The sequence below is a fragment of the Bubalus bubalis genome, chromosome 23 (genome assembly GCF_019923935.1).
Source record: "Bubalus bubalis isolate 160015118507 breed Murrah chromosome 23, NDDB_SH_1, whole genome shotgun sequence".
NCBI classification, from domain to species: domain Eukaryota; kingdom Metazoa; phylum Chordata; class Mammalia; order Artiodactyla; family Bovidae; genus Bubalus; species Bubalus bubalis.
In genome coordinates this window covers 31,458,389-31,477,456 of record NC_059179.1, presented here as the reverse complement: position 1 = coordinate 31,477,456, position 19,068 = coordinate 31,458,389, and the positions used below count along the sequence as shown (strand labels likewise).

The window sequence follows — 19,068 nt, the reverse complement described above, 5'->3', positions numbered from 1 at the left end:
GCCCCGCCTCTCGAGTGCAGGCCCGTCAATCGCCGGGGAAGAGAAACAGGCGGGGCCGGAGCCGCCAACGCTGCCCAATCAGACAGACGTACTGTCGCCAGCGACGCTACCCAATCAGAGTGAGGTATTGCGCCAGCTTCCCTCTCTGCGCCCTTTTCCTTTCCTCTGCTCCTGGACGCCCTCTCTCCCGCCCACTGGGCGCCGCTGGCTAGCTGGGCCACAGAGAGAGCCTCCAGCAGGGTAGAGTGACAACTCTCAAGCGGAAGTTACTGTTGACGCTAAGGCAGCCATAACTGATAATGGCAACGGGAGTTTCCTGGCCTCCCGTCTCCTGTGTGACGTAGTTTTCCCTTCGCCCAGACTCACAGTTGCCCTGGGCAACAGTTGAGCAGTCTGGGAAGAGAAGCATCTGTAAGTAGGCCCAAAAAAGGACCAAAGGTGACCAGACATCCCATGTAAAACAAGTTAATTCCTATTCCGGACTACCTTCCCGTTTGCGGGATTAGAGAGAGCAGGTTTCCCGTCCCTTATTTTGCTGGGACGTCTGGTCACTTACCTAGGTGGACAGGAGTTTAGAGCTCCGAAAATCCCTGTTCTGCCCGAAAGTTGCATTTGACACTTCTGAATGGGGTCATGGCAGAAGGATGGGAATAGCTTGCGCCCCCCTTGCCCCAGGGAGTACCCATTCTGACAGGAGTCGAGAAGCGAGGTGAGTGTCCCGTGGTTCCGAACCGTGGGTCAGATCCGAGCGGGCCCCAGGGCCTTGGGAGACCGAGACTCCCGGAGGAGAGCAAGGCTCAGAGTAGCTTCCGCTGGAAGAAGGTTTTCTTTCCGGGCTGGCCAGGCGGCAGCCCTCCCTCCCTCCGCCCCTTTGAGGCTCCCTGTGGGGCGAGGCCGCTCAACCGGCTCCCCTCGCCTAGCTGCAGCAAGTCGAGACGGGAGGGGCCTGGGTGCGGGCCGCCGGGCGGAGCCCCTAACTCTAGCAAAGTGAAGCTCCTGACCACGCCCCCGCAAATTCTGTTAAGTACTTTCACCCCCTGACCTTTGAGAATGGAGAATTCTGGAACTTGAGGAAATCGTTTTACGTTCCCAGCTACAAAGGAAAAAGATGGTTACCCACCACCGCGGCAACACCTCTAAGTCTTATTTCCCCACTGTCCGTCTTCAGATTCTGAATTTTCTCCCTTTGTTTCTCTGGTGAGAGTTTGTAAGCACTGACTGCCATTCTGAAAGAAAGTATACTGTCCTAATCCTGCAAGTCAACGGTATATTAAACAATTTAATGTTTGTGAATATTCGTTTCGTGTTAGTTTTACATGACTCTTTACCACAAGTGTCTCACATTTATCTCATACAGTTCCTTCTGTAGGTTTGAGTCAACACCTGTCAGTCATCTTCGTAATACCGGCTTGGATACCTAAAGCTGCGGGGAAAAAGAATCAGGAGAACTTTCAGGTAAACTGAAAATTGTTTATATCCACGCTAGTCCACAACAAGGGTGCACACCTACATTCTTTGCTGAATTTCTTTTTATATTCTTAGTATTCATTCTCTAGCCAAAATGGACTTTTCTTGTTTCTAACAAGATTAATCACTGAAGCACCAACCTTTTGTGATTCTGTATCCATGTCCTAGTAACCTTGGAGATTTGTGTCCAGATTTTCCCCAGCAGGAAGTAATTTCCTCTGAACTTACCTAGCATTTTTCTGAACCTCTTTTATGACAACCATTGTTTTATATAACAGCTGCTTGTGTTCTTAGCTTCTCTGCCTTGCATGTGTGCTAAGTTGCTTCAGTTGTGTCCAATTCTTTGTGACTGTATGGACTACAGCCGGCCAGGCTCTTCTGTCCAGGCAAAAATACTGGAGTGGATTGCCATGCCCTCCTCCAGGGGATCTTCCCAACCTAGGGATCAGACTCAGATGTCCTGCATTAGCAGGTGAGTTCTTGACCACCAGTGCCACCTGGAAAGCCCAGTTTACTCCTCAATAGAATGGTTTGTATCAGATTTATCAGCCTATTATTTTACCCTACACATTATTTTGATAAATACTGAAAGATTGAATATCGGGTGTCTCCTGGATGCCCAGTATGCTTGCCAGCAACTTCAGTTTTAGGGAATTTCGGTTTATCAGAATTTCAGCATAGTTCCTGCTACTCAACACAATTTCTTCCCCCAATATTTTATCAAAGAAATATTCATACATTAAAAGTTTAAAGAATGCACCAAACATTCATATACCTATAACCTAGATCCAACAGTTGTTAACATTGTGCCATATTTATTTCATTTCTTCTCGCACACTTTTTGTCATTGAGACATTTGGAAATAGGTTGCAGACGCCTGTTGTTAAGTAGACATCTCTAAAATTCCCAACATGTATTTCCTAAGAATTCTAAAGTTCTCCTGGAAAACATAATATTATTATCACAATTAAGGAAGTTAACAATTCTATAGTCTTTAGAATCCAGTCTGTATGTACATATGTTTTCCCATTTGACCCAAAAATGTCTTCTATACCTTCTCCTCCTTGCAAAAAAACAAAACTCAAGATCCAGTCATGGTTTACGTACTGTATTTCAGTATTATAACTATTTACCCTTAATCTAGAACAGTCACCCCATTTTTTCTTCACATGTAACATTGTCATTTTGAAAAGTTCAGGCCAGGAGTCTTTTTGACCATCTCCTTTTTCTTATTTCCCGTACATCAGAAGTTGGTCTGGAGGCGTGCTTACATCCAATTTAATGGTTTTTGCCAGACTACTTCAAAGTAAGAAAACTAAAAGTTTTCATCCTTTTCCAATCATGATTGCTGCTGCTGCTAAGTCGCTTCAGTCGTGTCTGACTCTGTGCGACCCCATAGATGGCTCCCCTCCAGGCTCCCCCATCCCTGGGATTCTCCGGGAAAGAATACTGCAGTGGGTTGCCATTTCCTTCTCCAATGCGTGAAAGTGAAGTCACTCAGTCGTGTCCGACTCCTAGTGACCCCATGGACTGCAGCCTATCAGGCTCCTCTGTCCATGGGATTTTCCAGGCAAGAGTACGAGTGGGTTGCCATTGCCTTCTCCACCAATCATGATTAAATCTTCCCCAATGCAGCTACTCTTACCCATACCATGAGCTGCTCATTAAATCCATGCCAGTTCTCAGCATACCACTTTCTATCATGTCCTACAAAGAACAGTTTAGCATTTAATCCTCTTGTCTATGGAGACTGTATTAGTACCATGCACTGGCAGCATAGACTATCTCAGTTCAGTTCAGTCGCTCAGTTGTGTACAACTGTTTGCAACCCCATGGACTGCAGCACACCAGGCTTCCCTGTCCATCACCAACTCCTGGAGCTCACTCAAACTCATGTCCATTGAGTCAGTGATGCCATGCAATGTAGAGTGTGTTAGTAACCTGCACTGGCAACATAGACTGTCTACCTTTTAATAAATTGTTGCTGCTACTTTGCCTTCACTTGGAGTTGATGCAATGTCATCTACAGCAGAGTGTACTGATGTCAGCATAGTTTCTTGAGTTTCATCTCCTGGCACCCCAAAGACTGTTGATGAAAGGTGTGTGGGCCTTGCAATTCAAATACAGATGAATCTTGATGTTATCAAAGCAGATACTGAGGCAAGTACTGGCCATATGGCTGCATTCCAATTTTGGCAGTATTTTTCTCCCTGAAATTCTCCTGCAAGTCTTAATTGGTCCTGGTGTTTCTGTGATAGCTTGTTGGTACCATTCATCAGAGCCTTTAAAAATTGCAAAATCAAGATTATACTTAGCACTGAGTACACGAAGAACATTCTATGTTCAGTGGATATACAGATGTCTGTAGAATTTAATTCATGATCACAAGAGGAAAACTCCCAGGACAGCCAAGCTTTTGTACTCCTCCTATCCTAGACCTACAGTTGATCATGAAAGATAAGCAGAAGGAAGAAAATTCTCTGAGAGGGCAGACACTCTTAGATTGATACAGAATATTTTTAGTCTTCGCATTGGAATTTAAGTAATGCACTCCATCAATCACTTTTTTTTGTATTCTAGATTCAAGTAAAGCTAAATAATACACTAATTAAGACCACAGATTTTAGAATCAGACCTGGGTTTCAGAACAGGGATATTCATTAGCTGATGGCTTTGAACAGTTTACTCATTCTGTTTATCATCTATTACATAGAAGTGTAAAACCTCAGGGTTGTTGAACAGAGTGAGTCAAACACACATAAAATGCATCAGCATATTGTGTAGCACATGGTGTGTAGTCAGTGTATGATAGTTGTTACTGGTAACTTCTAAAGCAGTCCAGTCTGAATATATTGTTGGCATTAAATATTTATTTATTGAATGAATGAATCTAAGACAATGGTTCTCCAACTTTAATGTGGGGAACTTAAAAATTAGAGATTCTAATTCAGTGAATCTGGGGAAGGCTCCAGAAAAATCTGTATTGTTAATAATCATCCAGGGGATTTTGATAAGGTGATCCAAGGGTCAGGCTTTCAGAAACACTGAGTAAAGTATCAAACAATTCTTTATTTCCCTTTCTTTGCATTCTATTGAAGTAACTACATATCTCTGATGCTGAGAATATAAAAGATACCTTTTTTTAAAAAAGGCTTAACCCTTTTTTAAAGTGTTAATAGCTAATGTTTTTAGGACCACTTTTAGTACTGGATTTTGAAAAAGCAAAAATTATTAGTAAAAGGCATTTTGCATGAGTAGGACATGTTATTTTCTACTAACTTAACAGTAGTGTCTGCTACTGGAGAGTAACAGAACCAATGGCAATGGCATCATCCAAGTTCACTCATGAAGAGCAGTTCCTGTTCTTAGGCCTAGGCACGTTCCAGAAGGTAGACTCTGCACATATTATTCACATGAGTCTGGGTTAATTAGCCAAACTGAACATGTTGCAACATTTTTCTACTAGCAGATGCCAGATAGCAAAACAGAATAGAATCTACTGTAGTTTCCAACTACATGACATATAATGTTATTTGGCATCGCCACTTGAACATTATCAATCCAGGTTAAGCACTCTGCCAGCACGTGGTCAATCACTTGAGTGAGAGAGAACATTACTACTTTGTATCTGCTGAAAAACACCTTATTTGGGGGCTCCCTCTCACGTTTTTCTCATGCTGGTTTACATTCAGAAATCTAATATGTGTTTGAAAATTTATCTATCAGTCAACCACACAAGTCTTGCATCAGACAAAAGACAAATTTTTTCATTTTTATTCCTACCGTTCCTCCCATCCCCATCAACAACCTGCAGTAAGCATTCAGACACTGAGCTCTTCCTGTGTGCTAGAGCTGGTTAATGGCTTTGTGTGAATTATGTCATTTAATAAGGCATCTAAAGTCGGTGCTATTATAAACTGTATTTAGAAAACCGAAGTTTAGAAAATTAAATTATTTGTTTAAATGACTAATTTGACTCCAGACCCTTCTCTCAACTGCTACACTGTCTTTATCTCTTTTTACCACCACCCTACCACTATTTACCATCTTTCCATATCCCTGTTAGGTCATTATATCCACTCCCATAGCTTATACTACTGTGCAGCCACCTGTCTAGGCCTCCCATCTTTTTTACCTTCCAAACTCATTGGGTCAGAACCTAATTCATAGTCTTTACCCTTCCCTCCTAGCTTGTCCCTCTTATCTGTCCTCAACTTGAATTGATACCTGCACCATCTACTCAGGCATGTTAGCTTAAAATCTCAGTCATCCTTGATCATTTTCTTACCACCCAAAGTGGTACTGGGGAATGGCAGAGGAGACTTGAATCTCAACTTCTTTTTTTTCTTTAATTAGTTTTATTTTTTAAATATAAATTTATTTATTTTAATTGGAGGCTAATTACTTTACAATACTGTATTGGTTTTGCCATACATCAACATGAATCCGCCATGGGTGTACACGTGTTCCCCATCCTGAATCCCCCTCCCACCTCCCTCGTCGAATCTCAACTTCTTATATCTTTGAATACCTCAAGTATCTTCTCCTCATACTGATCAGTATTGCTGATTTTGTTCATATCCTCATCATCCTACCTAAACAATAGCTTCCTTACTAATCGTCTTGCCTCTAGTGTCTCTTCTGTTTTTCCTTTTTGTCTAGAATGTGTGTCTCCAAAAAAAAAAAAAAAATCATATGTCGTATTTCTACTCAAAGCCATCCAGTAGCTCCCTCCTGTTTATAAAGTTCAAACTCCAAGGCATGCCATTCAAGGCTGAACATGAACTGGCCTCCACCTGGTTGATCCTACCATGATATGTGCACTGTATTTACATTGTAATCTAGCCATTCCTCCAAGTTTTTTTTTCAAATGCTTCTTTCTTTGAGCACATTATTAACTTTATCTGGAACACCCTCCCTTTGCTACACAGCCACTTCTTTGGATAGTAAATCCCCATGCATCCTGGAACTAGTTCCAATGTCATGTGTAATAATTATTCCTGAGAGATCACCACTTTCATCTGTACAGAGCCAAGTTATTCATGGTTTGGGTTTCTTAAGGCACAACAGATATGCTTTTATTAAAGTATGTTGCATTGAATTGTAATTGTTTATTTACATGTCTCTTCCCCGATCTCACCTCCTCCAGATTCCTCAAGGAGAAGAACAGGTTCTTATCTACTGTATCTCCCACGTTTAGCTGTGATTGGTACATTATAGACAATTAGTATGTTGAAAGAAAAAAATCTGGATAGGCTAGGTACATAGGATCTAAAACTTCTTAATTTTACATTTATTTTCCACTCTAAAGGAATAATTTCCTTGTCATCAAATAGAGCATACTTTCCTACTCCAATCTTTTTCAAAATTTATTTTATTGAAGTATAGTTGATTTACCGTGTTAATTTCTGCTGTACAGCAAAGTGACTCACTTATATATGTATATACATTCTTTTTCATATTCTTTACCATTTTGGTTTATCACAGGACACTGAATATAGTTCCCTGTGCTACACAGTAGGACCTTGTTGTTTATCCATTCTTTATATAATAGTTTGCATCTGGTAGCCCCAAACTCCCAGTCTGTCCTTCCCCCATCCCACTTCCCCCTTGGCAAGCACAAGTATGTTGTGTGTGTGTGTCTGTTTGTTTCATAAATAAGTTCATTTGTGTTGTATTTTAAATTCCACATATAAGTGATATCATATGGTACTTGTCTTTCTCTTTCTGACTTCACTTAGTATGATCATCTCTAGTTGTGTTCATGTTGATGCAGATAACATTATTTCATTCTTTTTTATGACTGAGTAGTTGTCAGTTACGTACACATACCACAACTTCTTTATCCATTCATCTGTTGATGGTCATTTAGATTGTTTCCATGTCTTGGCTATTGTGAATAGTGCTACTATGGACATAGGGGTAAATATGCTAAAAATTTTGTCCTTTGCAACTTATCATAAGTTTAAACTTACGATAACAGTTTATATGTCTATCTGGAAATGTGTAAGAGAGTACCTAATTTTTCTGCTAGTTTTTCAACATCTCTTTGGGGGTTATGCAAGGATAAAATTTGAGGACCACAAATATACATTCTTAAGTTTCAAAAGGACACTCTAGTGCTCTTGTCCAGTCCTACTCCCATAATTTAGTTTGGTTGTCATAGTAAATCTAGGTTGGTCCTCAGACTAAATCACTCTAGAGATTTTTAACTTGTTTAAGTTCTATGACTAATTTATGCTATCAATATGTGTATGATTGACTTAACTAATCCTGCCTAGACCTACTGCTGCTGCTGCTGCTAAGTCGCTTCAGTCGTGTCCGACTCTGTGCGACCCCATAGACAGCAGCCCACCAGGCTCCCCCGTCCCTGGGATTCTCCAAGCAAGAAGACTGGAGTGGGTTGCCATTTCCTTCTCCAGTGCATGAAAGTGAAAAGTGAAAGTGAAGTCGCTCAGTCATGTCCGACTCCTGGCGACCCCATGGACTGCAGCCTACCAGGCTCCTCCGTCCACGGGATTTTCCAGGCAAGAGTACTGGACTGGGGTGCCACTGCCTAGACCTAAGTGCCTTTCGATTTTCACTCAACTTAGTAAAACAACTTAGTAAAATTTTTCATGACAAAGATTTGGTTTCCCTCTGAGTTCTGCATTAATTTTAGACATCTAACTCAAATGGCTACAACAGGTTAGCTTCTTTTATCATAATTTGAAATGTATTATCCATCAAAATCATTATTTGTGGGGAAAATTACAAAGTGAAGAAACTGGGGGAGAAGGAAGCAACAGATTCTTTTCTAATTACCCGGACCAAAAACTTCAAAAATTGAGTGACACTGTATTCTCTCAGCATTAAAAGTTTGCATTCTGTTAGTGTAAGAATTTTAACTTTTGCAATTTAATGTTTTGTCTAAAAAACATGCCTTGACAGTCTGTATCATTTTGAAATCTGTCAGAGTACTCCATTGTATGGTTTTTCCATAATTTATTTGACCTATGACATATGCCTGAACGCAGTGTCCTAATGAACATTCATACTCTTTTAAGCAAAGAAATAGAGGAAAATAATAGAATGGGAAAGTCTAGAGATCTCTTCAAGAAAATTAGAGATACCAAGGGAATGTTTCATGCAAAGTTGGGCACAATAAAGGACAGAAATGGTATGGACCTAACAGAAGCAGAAGATATGAAGAAGAGGTGGCAAGAATACACAGAAGAACTATACAAAAAAGGTCTTCATGACCCAGATTATCACGATGGTGTGATCACTCACCTAGAGCCAGACATCCTGGAATGCGAAGTCAAGTGGGCCTTAGGAAGCATCACTAGAAACAAAGCTGGTGGAGGTGATGGAATTCCAGCTGAGCTATTTCAAGTCCTAAAAGATGATGCTGTGAAACAGCTGCACTCAATATGCCAGCAAATTTGGAAAACTCAGCAGTGACCACAGGACTGGAAAAGGTCAGTTTTCATTCCAATCCCAAAGAAAGGCAGTGCCAAAGAATGCTCAAACTACTGCACATTTGCACTCATCTCACATGCTAACAAAGTAATGCTCAAAATTCTCCAAGCCAGGCTTCAACAGTATGTGAACCATGAACTTCCAGATGTTCAAGCTGGATTTAGAAAAGGCAGAGGAGCCAGAGATCAAATTGCCAACATCTGTTGGATCATCAAATGAGCAAGAGAGTTCCAGAAAAACATCTGCTTTATGGACTATGCCAAAGCCTTTGACTGTGTGGATCACAACAAACTGTGGAAAATTCTTAAAGAGATGGAAATACCAGACCACCTTACCTGCCTCCTGAGAAATCTATATGCAGGTCAAGAAGCAACAGTTAGAACTGGACATGGAACAACAGGCTGGTTCCAAATCGGGAAAGGAGTATGTCAAGGCTGTATATTGTCACCCTGCTTATTTATATGCAGAGTACATCATGAGAAATGCTGGACTGGATGAAGCACAAGCTGAAATCAAGATTGCTGGGAGAAATATCAATAACCTCAGATATGCAGATAACAGCACACTTATGGCAGAAAGCAAAGAACTAAAGAACCTCTTATTGAAAGGGGAGAGTGAAAAAGTTGGCTTAAAGCTCAACATTCAGAAAACAAAGATCATGGCATCTGGTCCCATCACTTCATGGCAAATAGATGGGGAAACAATGGGAACAGTGACACTTTATTTTGGGGGCTCCAAAATCATTGCAGATGGTGACTGAAGCCATGAAATTAAAATATGCTTGCTTCTTGGAAGAAAAGTTATGACCAACCTAGACAGCATATTAAAAAGTAGAGACATTACTTTGCCAACAAAGTCTGTCTAGTCAAAGCTATGGTTTGCCCAGTAGTCATGTATGGATGTGAGAATTGGACCATAAAGAAAGCTGAGTGCCAAAGAATTGATGCTTTTGAACTGTGGTGTTGGAGAAGACTCTTGAGAGTCCCTTGGACAGCAAGGAGATCCAACCAGTCCATCCTAAAGGAAATCAGTGCTGAATATTCATTGGAAGGACTGATGCTGAAGCTGTAACTCCAGTCCTTGGGCCACCTGATGTGAAGAACTGACTCATTTGAAAAGACCCTGATGTTGGGAAAGATTGAAGGCAGGAGGAGAAGAGGACGACAGAGGATAAGATGGTTGGATGGCATCACTGACTCAATGGACATGAGTTTGAGCAAGCTCCGGGAGTTGGTGATGGACAGGGAAGCCTCGTGTGCTATAGTCCACAGGATCACCAAGAGTCAGACATGACTGAGCGGCTAAACTGAACGCTTTTATCTTTACACACTCATGCTTTGTTTCTTTAGGGATCACTACTAGTAGTAGAATGTTTGGGTCAAAGAAAATATACATATTTGGTTTTCGTAGTAGATACTACAAAATATTTAAGGATACTACAAATTATCCCTCTAAAAATGCTGTACTGACAAACCTGCTCACCAATAGGGAGTGCCCATTTCCCTATATGTTCCCTAACTGTGGATACTATCAGGCATTTAGATTTTTTTGCAATCTCAAAAAACATAACACACACACCCTAAAATAAGACCACAATGATTTTCACTTTATGAGGCCATAACGATTTTCCTATTTAAAGTATAACCACCACAACCCCCAGCACTCCTAAATCCCCTTAAACTATTTTAGTTTCTGTAACACTACCTTCTAATAGCATTTTTATTTTTCTCCCTATACACTAGGCCGTAAGCTCCAAAAGAGCAAAGGTTTTTTTCCGCTTTTATTCACTAATGAATGGTTCCTGGCACATGGTGGACACTCACATATTTATTGAATTGAATGATGTGACACTTGTATAACATACATGAATTTTATCCATAGCTGGTATGTTTCCTTCTTGTCCCTGGTATTAAACACATCTTACCTTACCAATTAGAAAGTACCCTTAAGGGTAGCCACCCTCCATAGGGTGCATTACACCAGGCAAAACACCCATGTTTGGCTATTAGCAGGCCACCTGGGGAAGGATAAAAATGCTCCTTCCTACTCTGGGCTCCCTGGGCAGTTGATTATCAAGACACTGTAGGCTTGGCAGTGCCAGCCAACCAACCAATACCTTGCTTATTTTAGCCCTTCCCTTCCTGTTTCTGTCCTGCCAATGCCTAGGGGAACCTCGGAACAAGAATCAGCCCCAGCAAAGTAGACACTCCACCCAGGCAAGTGAAGGCACTGATCTTCCTTACACCAGGTCCAACCCACTCCCTACTGGGCCTTTAGCTCCACACCCTTTCCAGTAACAATGGCAGCTTAATCAGAGAACTAAGGTTTCATAGAGCACCAAGCTTCATTGTTTTCTTCAAGCTAGATTTTGGGTATAGAGAAGAGAAAGCAAAAGAGTATGAGTATCTAGAGTTAAATTATGAGTATCTAGAGTTGCTATTTAAATCAGCTAAGATTTAAGTATTTGTTCATCCACCATTTTAGCATTTTGGTGATTAAAAAAATTGGTAATATAAAAACTCTTAGATGCTAGGCACCTTCACATTTGTCAACATTTATAATGTCTGTCCTCCCTTTCAGTAGCATATCGTGTCAGATTTGCACCAAATAAAGGCTTAAGGAATATTTTCATTGTTCTATCTTTGAGAGGTAAAGTGTTTCTTATATTCATGCTAATCAGAGATCTGCAATGTTTTTGCCCTTCAACATAACCTGGAAAAAGAAATGATCACTAGTTACCACTGGCAGGCTTAAGTAACAGGAAGGAAAGAATGTGTCAGAAGGAGAAGCAGCCATGCATTGAGTAAATTGCATTTATCTCAGATTCTAGGTAGTGTGATGCATTGCTTTATTCCTGGTCCATTCCCGACTTCATCTTCCTTCCCAGACAGAGCAGAATAGGGGTAAGTTTTGATGACCGTTCTGGAAAGCAGATAGAGCTTTCTCAGGAACTTTAGGTCTTTCAGAATAGAAATTTGAACAAGAAGGGGAAAAGGCTTGGTGGATGGAGAGTAGGAAACTTTTATTAGGAATGTCAAAATAGTGGTAATGGGACTAAGACCAGCAGCAGCTTCACTTTATTATAACTAATTTGCAGTGGGTGGTAAAGGCAGGCACCAAGCCAGCATCATCACATTATAGATAATAAATCTTTCTTCTGTGGTGGTGTTGTGAAAGATATACAGTAAGTTGCATCAGTGTGGCAAAATATCACAAAATGGGTGGGACTGTCTAGAGAAGCTTCTGTATTTGGAAGGGGATCATGCTAAAAATTACAGTCCAGAACACCTTGAATATACTAATACATAGCATGGCATAAACTGGGATGTAACACTGGAAACATGTCACTAGCCAGAGATGACATATACACTGGGATCTGCATAACAAAATACTCACATGAGGGTATTCACTGGCACTTCAGCATATAGTATTAATATATGTGTATTAGAGGAAAATAGTAAACTGAAAGCACACCTCACTTCTGGTATTCAGAAGCCAGTTTCACCTGTGTGTGTTGCTTCCTTAACAAATTGCAGCTGTGTAGCCAGTAATTGATCCTTAAGTTGCTTTTTGTCATTAAAGCAAAGGAATTAAAGCAGAAATTGGTTGTTAGCTACTGAAAGAAGTGTGAATGTTAGGCAGTATTTGCATAGTACTGCCTCCTTTCCCTAACAGCCTGGCATAGGCCACCTCCCAAACTGTCTTGTCTTTTAACATCATCTACCACTCAGGAGATGCTATCAGCTGCACATAAATCCTTTTTTTTTCCCTCAGCTACACAGATACCTGCTAACTGCTAAGTTGCTTCAGTTGTGTCCGACTCTGTGTGACCCCATAGACGGCAGCCCACTAGGCTCCCCCGTCCCTGGGATTCTCCAGGCAAGAACACTGGAGTGGGTTGCCATTTCCTTCTCCAATGCGTGCAAGTGAAAGGTGAAAGTCAAGTCGCTCAGTCGTATCCGACTCTTCGCGACCCCATAGACTGCAGCCTACCAGGCTCCTCCACCCATGGGATTTTCCAGGCAAGAGTACTGGAGTGGGGTGACACAGATACCTACTAGATAATTAATTATCTTTGCCTGAAAAACTTAAGCCCTACCAATTTTCACTAAGAGGGGAAAAATTTGGAACATGCAGCCTTCCAGTTAACACCACCACTGATGAACAAAAGTTGACAAAGTCTGCATGCTTACATGAACTATCTCAACCTTGTTTCAATAGAAAGACTCAGGTAATTAAAGGAAAAATTATGCAAGGATAGGATAGTTCATTTTCTATACACATTGTGATTTTACTTCTTAAACTACAATGGAAATACCTCAAGTAATATGCTTTGGGAATTCATTCTTGAATAATATTTGTTTTCTCATTGAAGGACGAGACTGTATCCAACATTTCAGATATGGCAGAAACGAAGTCGATGTTCCGGGAAGTTCTTCCAAAACAAGGTATCTAAATCACAGATGCTTTGGTCATAGAATATTATTGTTTGCTGCTTTAGTCGTTCAGTTGTGTCTGAGTCTCTTGCGACGCCATGGACTGTAGCCTTCCAAGCTTCTCTGTCCATGGGATTTTCCAAGCAAGAATACTAGAGTGGGTTGCCATTTCCTTCTCCAATATTATACATATAATAGTGTCATAAAGCAGACTCAATAACTAGACATCTTGTAACCATTTTGTGTTATATAGATGCCACAGATACTCTCCACTTTTGCTATGCTTTTGTCATGAGTAGTTTGTAAAGGAGTAATCCATTGCTTTTTTGCCCCCAGTAAAAGGATGTAAGATGATGGTTTGTTTCTTAAATGTAGAAATCCTATTATTCTCAAGATTGGTGATAACAAGAAGAAATTTAGTGACAAAAATAGCACCATAATTTACCATAATACTAAGGTCCGAAAGTGAGGGAAAAGAAACCTGTATCAAACAATGTAACAAAAGCTGAAGGTTTAAGGTAAACATTCAGTAATTTGAATATTCATGTTAATACCATATCTTACTAGGTACTTGAGTTTCCATTTAATTGAAGTATATAGTTGGTTTACAACAAGTGTATAGCAAGTTTTATATACAAGTTATACATACATATTTAATTACCTTGTTTTTTTTCAGATTCTTTTCTCTTATAGGTTATTACAAAATACTGACTATAGTTCCAGGTTGTATATAGTAGATTCCTGTAGGTCCTTTTTGTTTATATGTTCTATATATAGTGGTGTGTGTATGTTGATCCCAAACTCCTGTTATCCCTTCTCCACCTTTTCCTTTTGGTAACTGTAAGTTTGTTTTCTATGTCTTTTTGGTCTGTTTCTGTTCTATATTTAAAAGTTCATTCATTTTTTTTTTTTTAGATTCCACATATAAACGATATCTTTGTCTGACTTACTCCTCTTAGTATGGTCCATCCATGTTGCTGCAAACGGCATTATTTCAGTCTTCTTCATGTTAATATTCCACATACACACAGTCTTGTTTATCCATCTGTAAGTGGACATTAGAGTGCCTGCATGTGTTCATTAGAGAAGGAAATGGCAACCCACTTCAGTGTTCTTGCCTGGTGAATCCCAGGGACGGGGGAGCCTGGTGGGCTGCCATCTATGGGGTCACACGGAGTCGGACACAACTGAAGCGACGCAGCAGCAGCATGTGTTAGCTATTGTAAATAGTGCTGCAATGAACACTGGGGTGCCTTTCTTTTTTCAAATTGCAGTTTGCTTCAGACACATGCCTAGGAGTGGGATTGCAGAACCATGTGGTTAACTCTCTTTTTAGTTCCTTAAGGAACCTCCATACTGTCCTCCATAGTGGCTGCACAAATTTGCATTCCCACCAACAGTGTAGGTGGGAATGTATGTATAACTTGTATATAAAATTTGCTGTATACTTGTATAGTTGCTTCCATGGTGGCTCAGCTGGTAAAGAATCCGCCTGCAATGTGGGAGACCTGGGTTCCATCCCTGGATTGGAACGATCCCCTGGAGAAGGGAAAGGCTACGCACTACAGTATTCTGGCCTGGAGAATTCCATGGACTGTGTAGTCCATGGGGTTACAGAGTCGGACACTACTGAGCAACTTTCAACAGTGTAAGAGGGTTCTCTTTTCTCCACACCCTCTCCAGCTTTTATTATTTGTAGATTTTTTGATGGTGGCCATTCTGATTGGTGTGAGGGGATACCTCATTGTAGTTTTATGGTTCTAGAATTAGCTTCTTGTGTCTTTTGGCCATCTTTTTAGAGAAATGTTTATTTAGATCTTCTGCCCATTTTTTGATTGGGTTTTTATATTGAGCTGTATTAGCTATTGGTGTATTGAAAATTAATCGCTTGTTAGTCACATTTGCAAACATTTTCTCCCATTCTATAGGTTGTTCGTTTTATGGTTTCCTTTGCTGTGCAAAAGCTTTTGAGTTTAATTAGGTCCCATTTGTGTATTTTTGTTATTTCCATTACTCTAGGAAATGTATTCCTCTGCTGTCTCATTTTCTTTTAATTTCTATTTTTATGTATATGGAAGGTTATTTATGTTCCTTGACCTTGGAGAAGTGACCCTCTGTAGGGGATGTCCTGTGTGTCCCACCCAGCCTTACGCTCTCATCACCCAACAGTCCAGGGACCAGCTAGTCCAGGGAAGGTTCTGATCTGTTTGTGAACTCAGTTCCCAGGCTGCTGGATGCTAGTTTTCTTGCTTCTGGAGTCTACCCCCTGGTGGTTGAGCCTGGTCCAGAGGCTTGAGCAGGCTTCCTGGTGGAAAGGGCCTATGCTTGGCAACACTGTTGGGTAGAGCTCAGTCTTGGTGGAAAGGGCCTATGCTTGGCAACACTGTTGGGTAGAGCTCAGTCTTGGTTCTCTGACGGGCAGTGGTAGTGCCGTATCAAGGGACGTGACCAGAGGTGGCTGTGGGCTCAGGAAGTCTTTAAGCAGTCTGATGGCAGGGAGGGGATGTTCCTGCTTTGTTGTTTGGCCTCGGGGTCCCAGCACTGGAGCCTACTGGCTGTTGGGTGGCATCAGGTCTTGGTGCCAAATGGCAGCCTCTAGGAGAGCTCATGCTAATGAGCGTTCCCTGATGTCTCCACTACCAGGGTCCTTGTCCTCACAGTGAGCCAGTCACCCCACACCTCCCCAGCAGATCCTCTTAAGACCAGCAGGTATGACCCATGGTCCTATGAAGTCAGTGCACTTTTGCCCTGGGTCCCAGTGCACGCACACCCGTGTGTGTCCTCCAGGAGTGGAGCTGCTGTTTCCCCCAGTCCTGTGGCACTCCTGCACTCAAGCCCCACTGGACTACAAAGCCAAGTGCTCTGGGGGCTCTTCCTCCTGATGCCAGACCCCCAGGCTGGGGAGCCTGATGTGGGACTCAGTCCTACGGGAGAACTTCTGCGATATAATTGTTCTCCAGTTTGTGGGTCACCCACCTGGGGGGTATGGGATTTGATTATATTGAGTGTGCGCCCTTCCTACCATCTCGTTGGGTTTCTTCATGTCTTTGGATGTATCAACAGAATATCTTTTTTGGTAGGTTTGCGTCTTTTTTATTGATGGTTGGTCAGCATTCAGTTGTGACTCTGGTGGGCTTCTACCCTGCCATCTTGTCCCCCTAAGTATTTTTATGTATGTTGTATTTCCTTCCTTTTTTTTTTTTGTTTGTTTGTTTGTTTGTTTGAAATTCAACATCTGACACAAGAAGTTGTGTCCCACGGCAACTTATAATTTTAGGTTGAAAATTCAAAACCTTTCTCATGAACTTCCTAGTATTAAATGATGCTTTTATATTTTTATATTAAAGATATGTTACAAGGATAACTATAAGAACGAGATTTTAAATGACAATGTATTAAATTTTTAAGCTGCAAATCCAAACTACCAAACAGCTGTATTTATCTCACTCTGATTTTTATTTCTTTTTAAACTTAGGGCAGCTGTATGTAGAAGATATAACCACAATGGTGCTATGTAAACCCAAACTTTTACCATTAAAATCTCTGACTCTTGAAAAACTGGAGAAAATGCAACAAGCAGCACAGGATACAATTCGCCAACAGGAAATGACAGAAAAGGAACAGAAAATAACTCACTGAACAATGGCAAGTAACTCACTGAATGATAACTAGCACTTCTACAGAACACCCTACACCTTTCTATTAACAAGAGCTGAAAATAATCTGCATCTGTATGCTGAAAACAGTATGTATTAATAAAACAGATAGTATCCCTATAAAAAAAACCGGATTACTAAAATTTGGATTGTGAATTTAAACACTGGTTTGTATTGAATATAAGCAATTTTAAAACTTTGAACCCAGATTTTGTTTTATTTTTAACCCAAGCTTTTCAAACTACAAATTACTGTTCACCATTCCTATCAGTTTTCTAGATAACATTCTTAGTTAGGCACAGTGAGTAAATGCAACTTTTACAGTCATCCTGTACATGGTTTTAAAAACTGAACTAAGCTTTTTAATTATACTGACTTTAAGGACTTACCTTGCCACCTTTGTCTTCCAGGTATCAAAACATAAAACCCTAAAATGGAAATTAATAAGGACTTGAAAGAGCCCATGAAGTAAAATGAACATAAATTTGGAAGTTTTATTTCTAAAAGACTGTAGCTAGACCTGTAATGGGTATATATTCCTAGGAAAACCTTTGTAAATTCTGAATATAATTTCTTGGTTGGTTTGCTGCAGTTGGTAATAGACAATTTAAATTAGTATGGACCTTTAGGCCTTGCTGAGTAATTAGGCTCTGCAAAAGAGGTTAGAAATGTGATCTTCCCTTAGATTACTGTTATCAGTAACTACTGTTTTCTCATACACTGACTAAATGTAAAACTTTTGAGTCTTTGAAGAATAATTTTTGTAACTACAAACACTACTTGGTAATAGAACTTAATGATGAAAGGTATATACATTTAGAAATTTCATTAAGTTCTAGATAAGATAAAAAACAAGGAAGTGTGCAAGTATTTCCCAAGTATAATATCAAAATAATTTATTTACTACTGTACTCTTGTTTTAAAAGTTTGCCAGGAGCAAAGTTTAACTAGGTTCAAATATGATTTAAAATTTGCTGTGGGAAATAAGTTTTTTAAAAGATCTAAAATAAATGCACTCCAAATAATCAACACTGCTTCACATGTTTTATTTTGTCATACATTCTTCTAGAACTGGGTTCATTTTTCCAGTTTTGTAGAAAAATAGATGTTCCAGCCACCATTTACTTAACTGTCTAGTCTTTAAGACCAAGCAATATGTTTTCTGGAAAGATGAATAAGTCTCACAACTAGCTCATTTTTTAAAAATTCTTTAAAACAAAGAAATAACTTTTCTTTTTTTTTTTTTTAACTCCCAAAGCACAGTATTTCAACAGCAGCAGCCAACATGGGGTTTTAGCAGCTTAACTTGACCCCCTAAATAAAGCTTTGTATAAACCAGTGATTTTACTACAAAAACACTGTCCTTGAAAGAAAGGAGTGGCAGTCAGACATCAATGCAAAACTTGGAATGATTAGGTCATAAACATGGCACTTACAAAAGGTAGCTTATGAGAATATCCCACTTAAGAAGTGGTTGCTTTTCTGTCCCTCCTTTACACCCTCAAATTAAAAAAAAAAAACAGAAAAGAAAGAAAAAGAAAAAAAACACTTCCTTTAAAAATTTGAGACATGCCTTGTACCCAAAACAAGTGCTTTAAAAAAAAAAAAAAGAAAAAAACCTGTGCTAACAACTCTTACAATTCAGATATATATATTTTTTATAACATCCAAGACTGCAAGAGTTCTTTATTCAGTAGCTCTCTGGTTTAAGACGACCTCCATCTCCTTCACTTACAAAACGTTTTCTACCCCTGTAATGAAAAGAACAAAAACATGTAAACAGATACAAATTTTGACTACAGCCAATTAAAATAATTAAAAACTTCATCTTTTTTTGTCATTAACTTTTGAATAGTTTGTCATTTAAATTTTAAAAAGTCAGCATGCCTAAGTCTTTTGAAAAGACCTTACTGGTTACATACCCTAGAACATACCAAATGAACTACTTAATCTGAGCATTTTTTAGTTAAACAAAAGCTCAATTATTGAAATAAGTTCACTGTTCAAATGAAGTCATGTAAGAAAAAAAAATACAAATATGGCAAACA

The 19,068-nt window shown here is 39.9% G+C and overlaps 3 protein-coding genes across 17 annotated transcripts in view; 1 reads left to right on the top strand and 2 right to left on the bottom strand.

Annotated features, from left to right (window-relative positions):
• Positions 1 to 1,629, bottom strand: part of SHOC2 (SHOC2 leucine rich repeat scaffold protein) — an 87,838-nt gene extending 86,209 nt beyond the window's left edge. For 2 of the 3 annotated variants that reach the window (XM_006043927.4, XM_044935135.2), the window contains exon 1: positions 557 to 690. The gene's annotated coding sequence lies outside the window, so the exon portion shown is untranslated. Of the gene's footprint in view, positions 1 to 556; positions 691 to 1,607 lie in introns of those variants that run through there. The other variant, XM_044935134.2, reaches the window with a different exon arrangement.
• Positions 66 to 18,662, top strand: BBIP1 (BBSome interacting protein 1). Of its 13 annotated transcripts, none has more exons than XM_044935137.1 (5): positions 66 to 124; positions 1,358 to 1,455; positions 11,752 to 11,831; positions 13,304 to 13,376; positions 16,840 to 17,223. In XM_044935137.1, exons 4-5 carry the CDS (start codon positions 13,331 to 13,333, stop codon positions 17,001 to 17,003), a joined length of 210 nt encoding a protein of 69 aa, XP_044791072.1. In that variant the 5' UTR covers positions 66 to 124; positions 1,358 to 1,455; positions 11,752 to 11,831; positions 13,304 to 13,330; the 3' UTR covers positions 17,004 to 17,223. The 13 variants fall into 13 exon arrangements, with proteins under 13 accessions (XP_044791072.1, XP_025129735.1, XP_006043996.1 ...); XM_006043934.3 differs by lacking the exon at positions 66 to 124 and adding an exon at positions 260 to 411; XM_025273954.2 differs by lacking the exon at positions 66 to 124 and adding an exon at positions 571 to 709.
• The window catches only part of PDCD4 (programmed cell death 4), a 26,778-nt gene continuing 25,755 nt past the window's right edge, over positions 18,046 to 19,068 (bottom strand). Inside the window, exon 12 of the mRNA XM_025273948.3 lies at positions 18,046 to 18,771. Within this exon, the coding sequence (XP_025129733.1) occupies positions 18,711 to 18,771 (61 nt within the window). The 3' untranslated portion in view covers positions 18,046 to 18,710. The remainder of the gene's footprint in view (positions 18,772 to 19,068) is intronic.

Bases quoted from the DNA above. Each gene is read 5' to 3' on its own strand.
- BBIP1 (XM_025273952.3), top strand. From the start codon at position 13,331: ATGGCAGAAACGAAGTCGATGTTCCGGGAAGTTCTTCCAAAACAAG. The intron at 13,377-16,839 runs GTATCTAAATCA...TTTTAAACTTAG, and splicing joins GGAAGTTCTTCCAAAACAAG to GGCAGCTGTATGTAGAAGAT.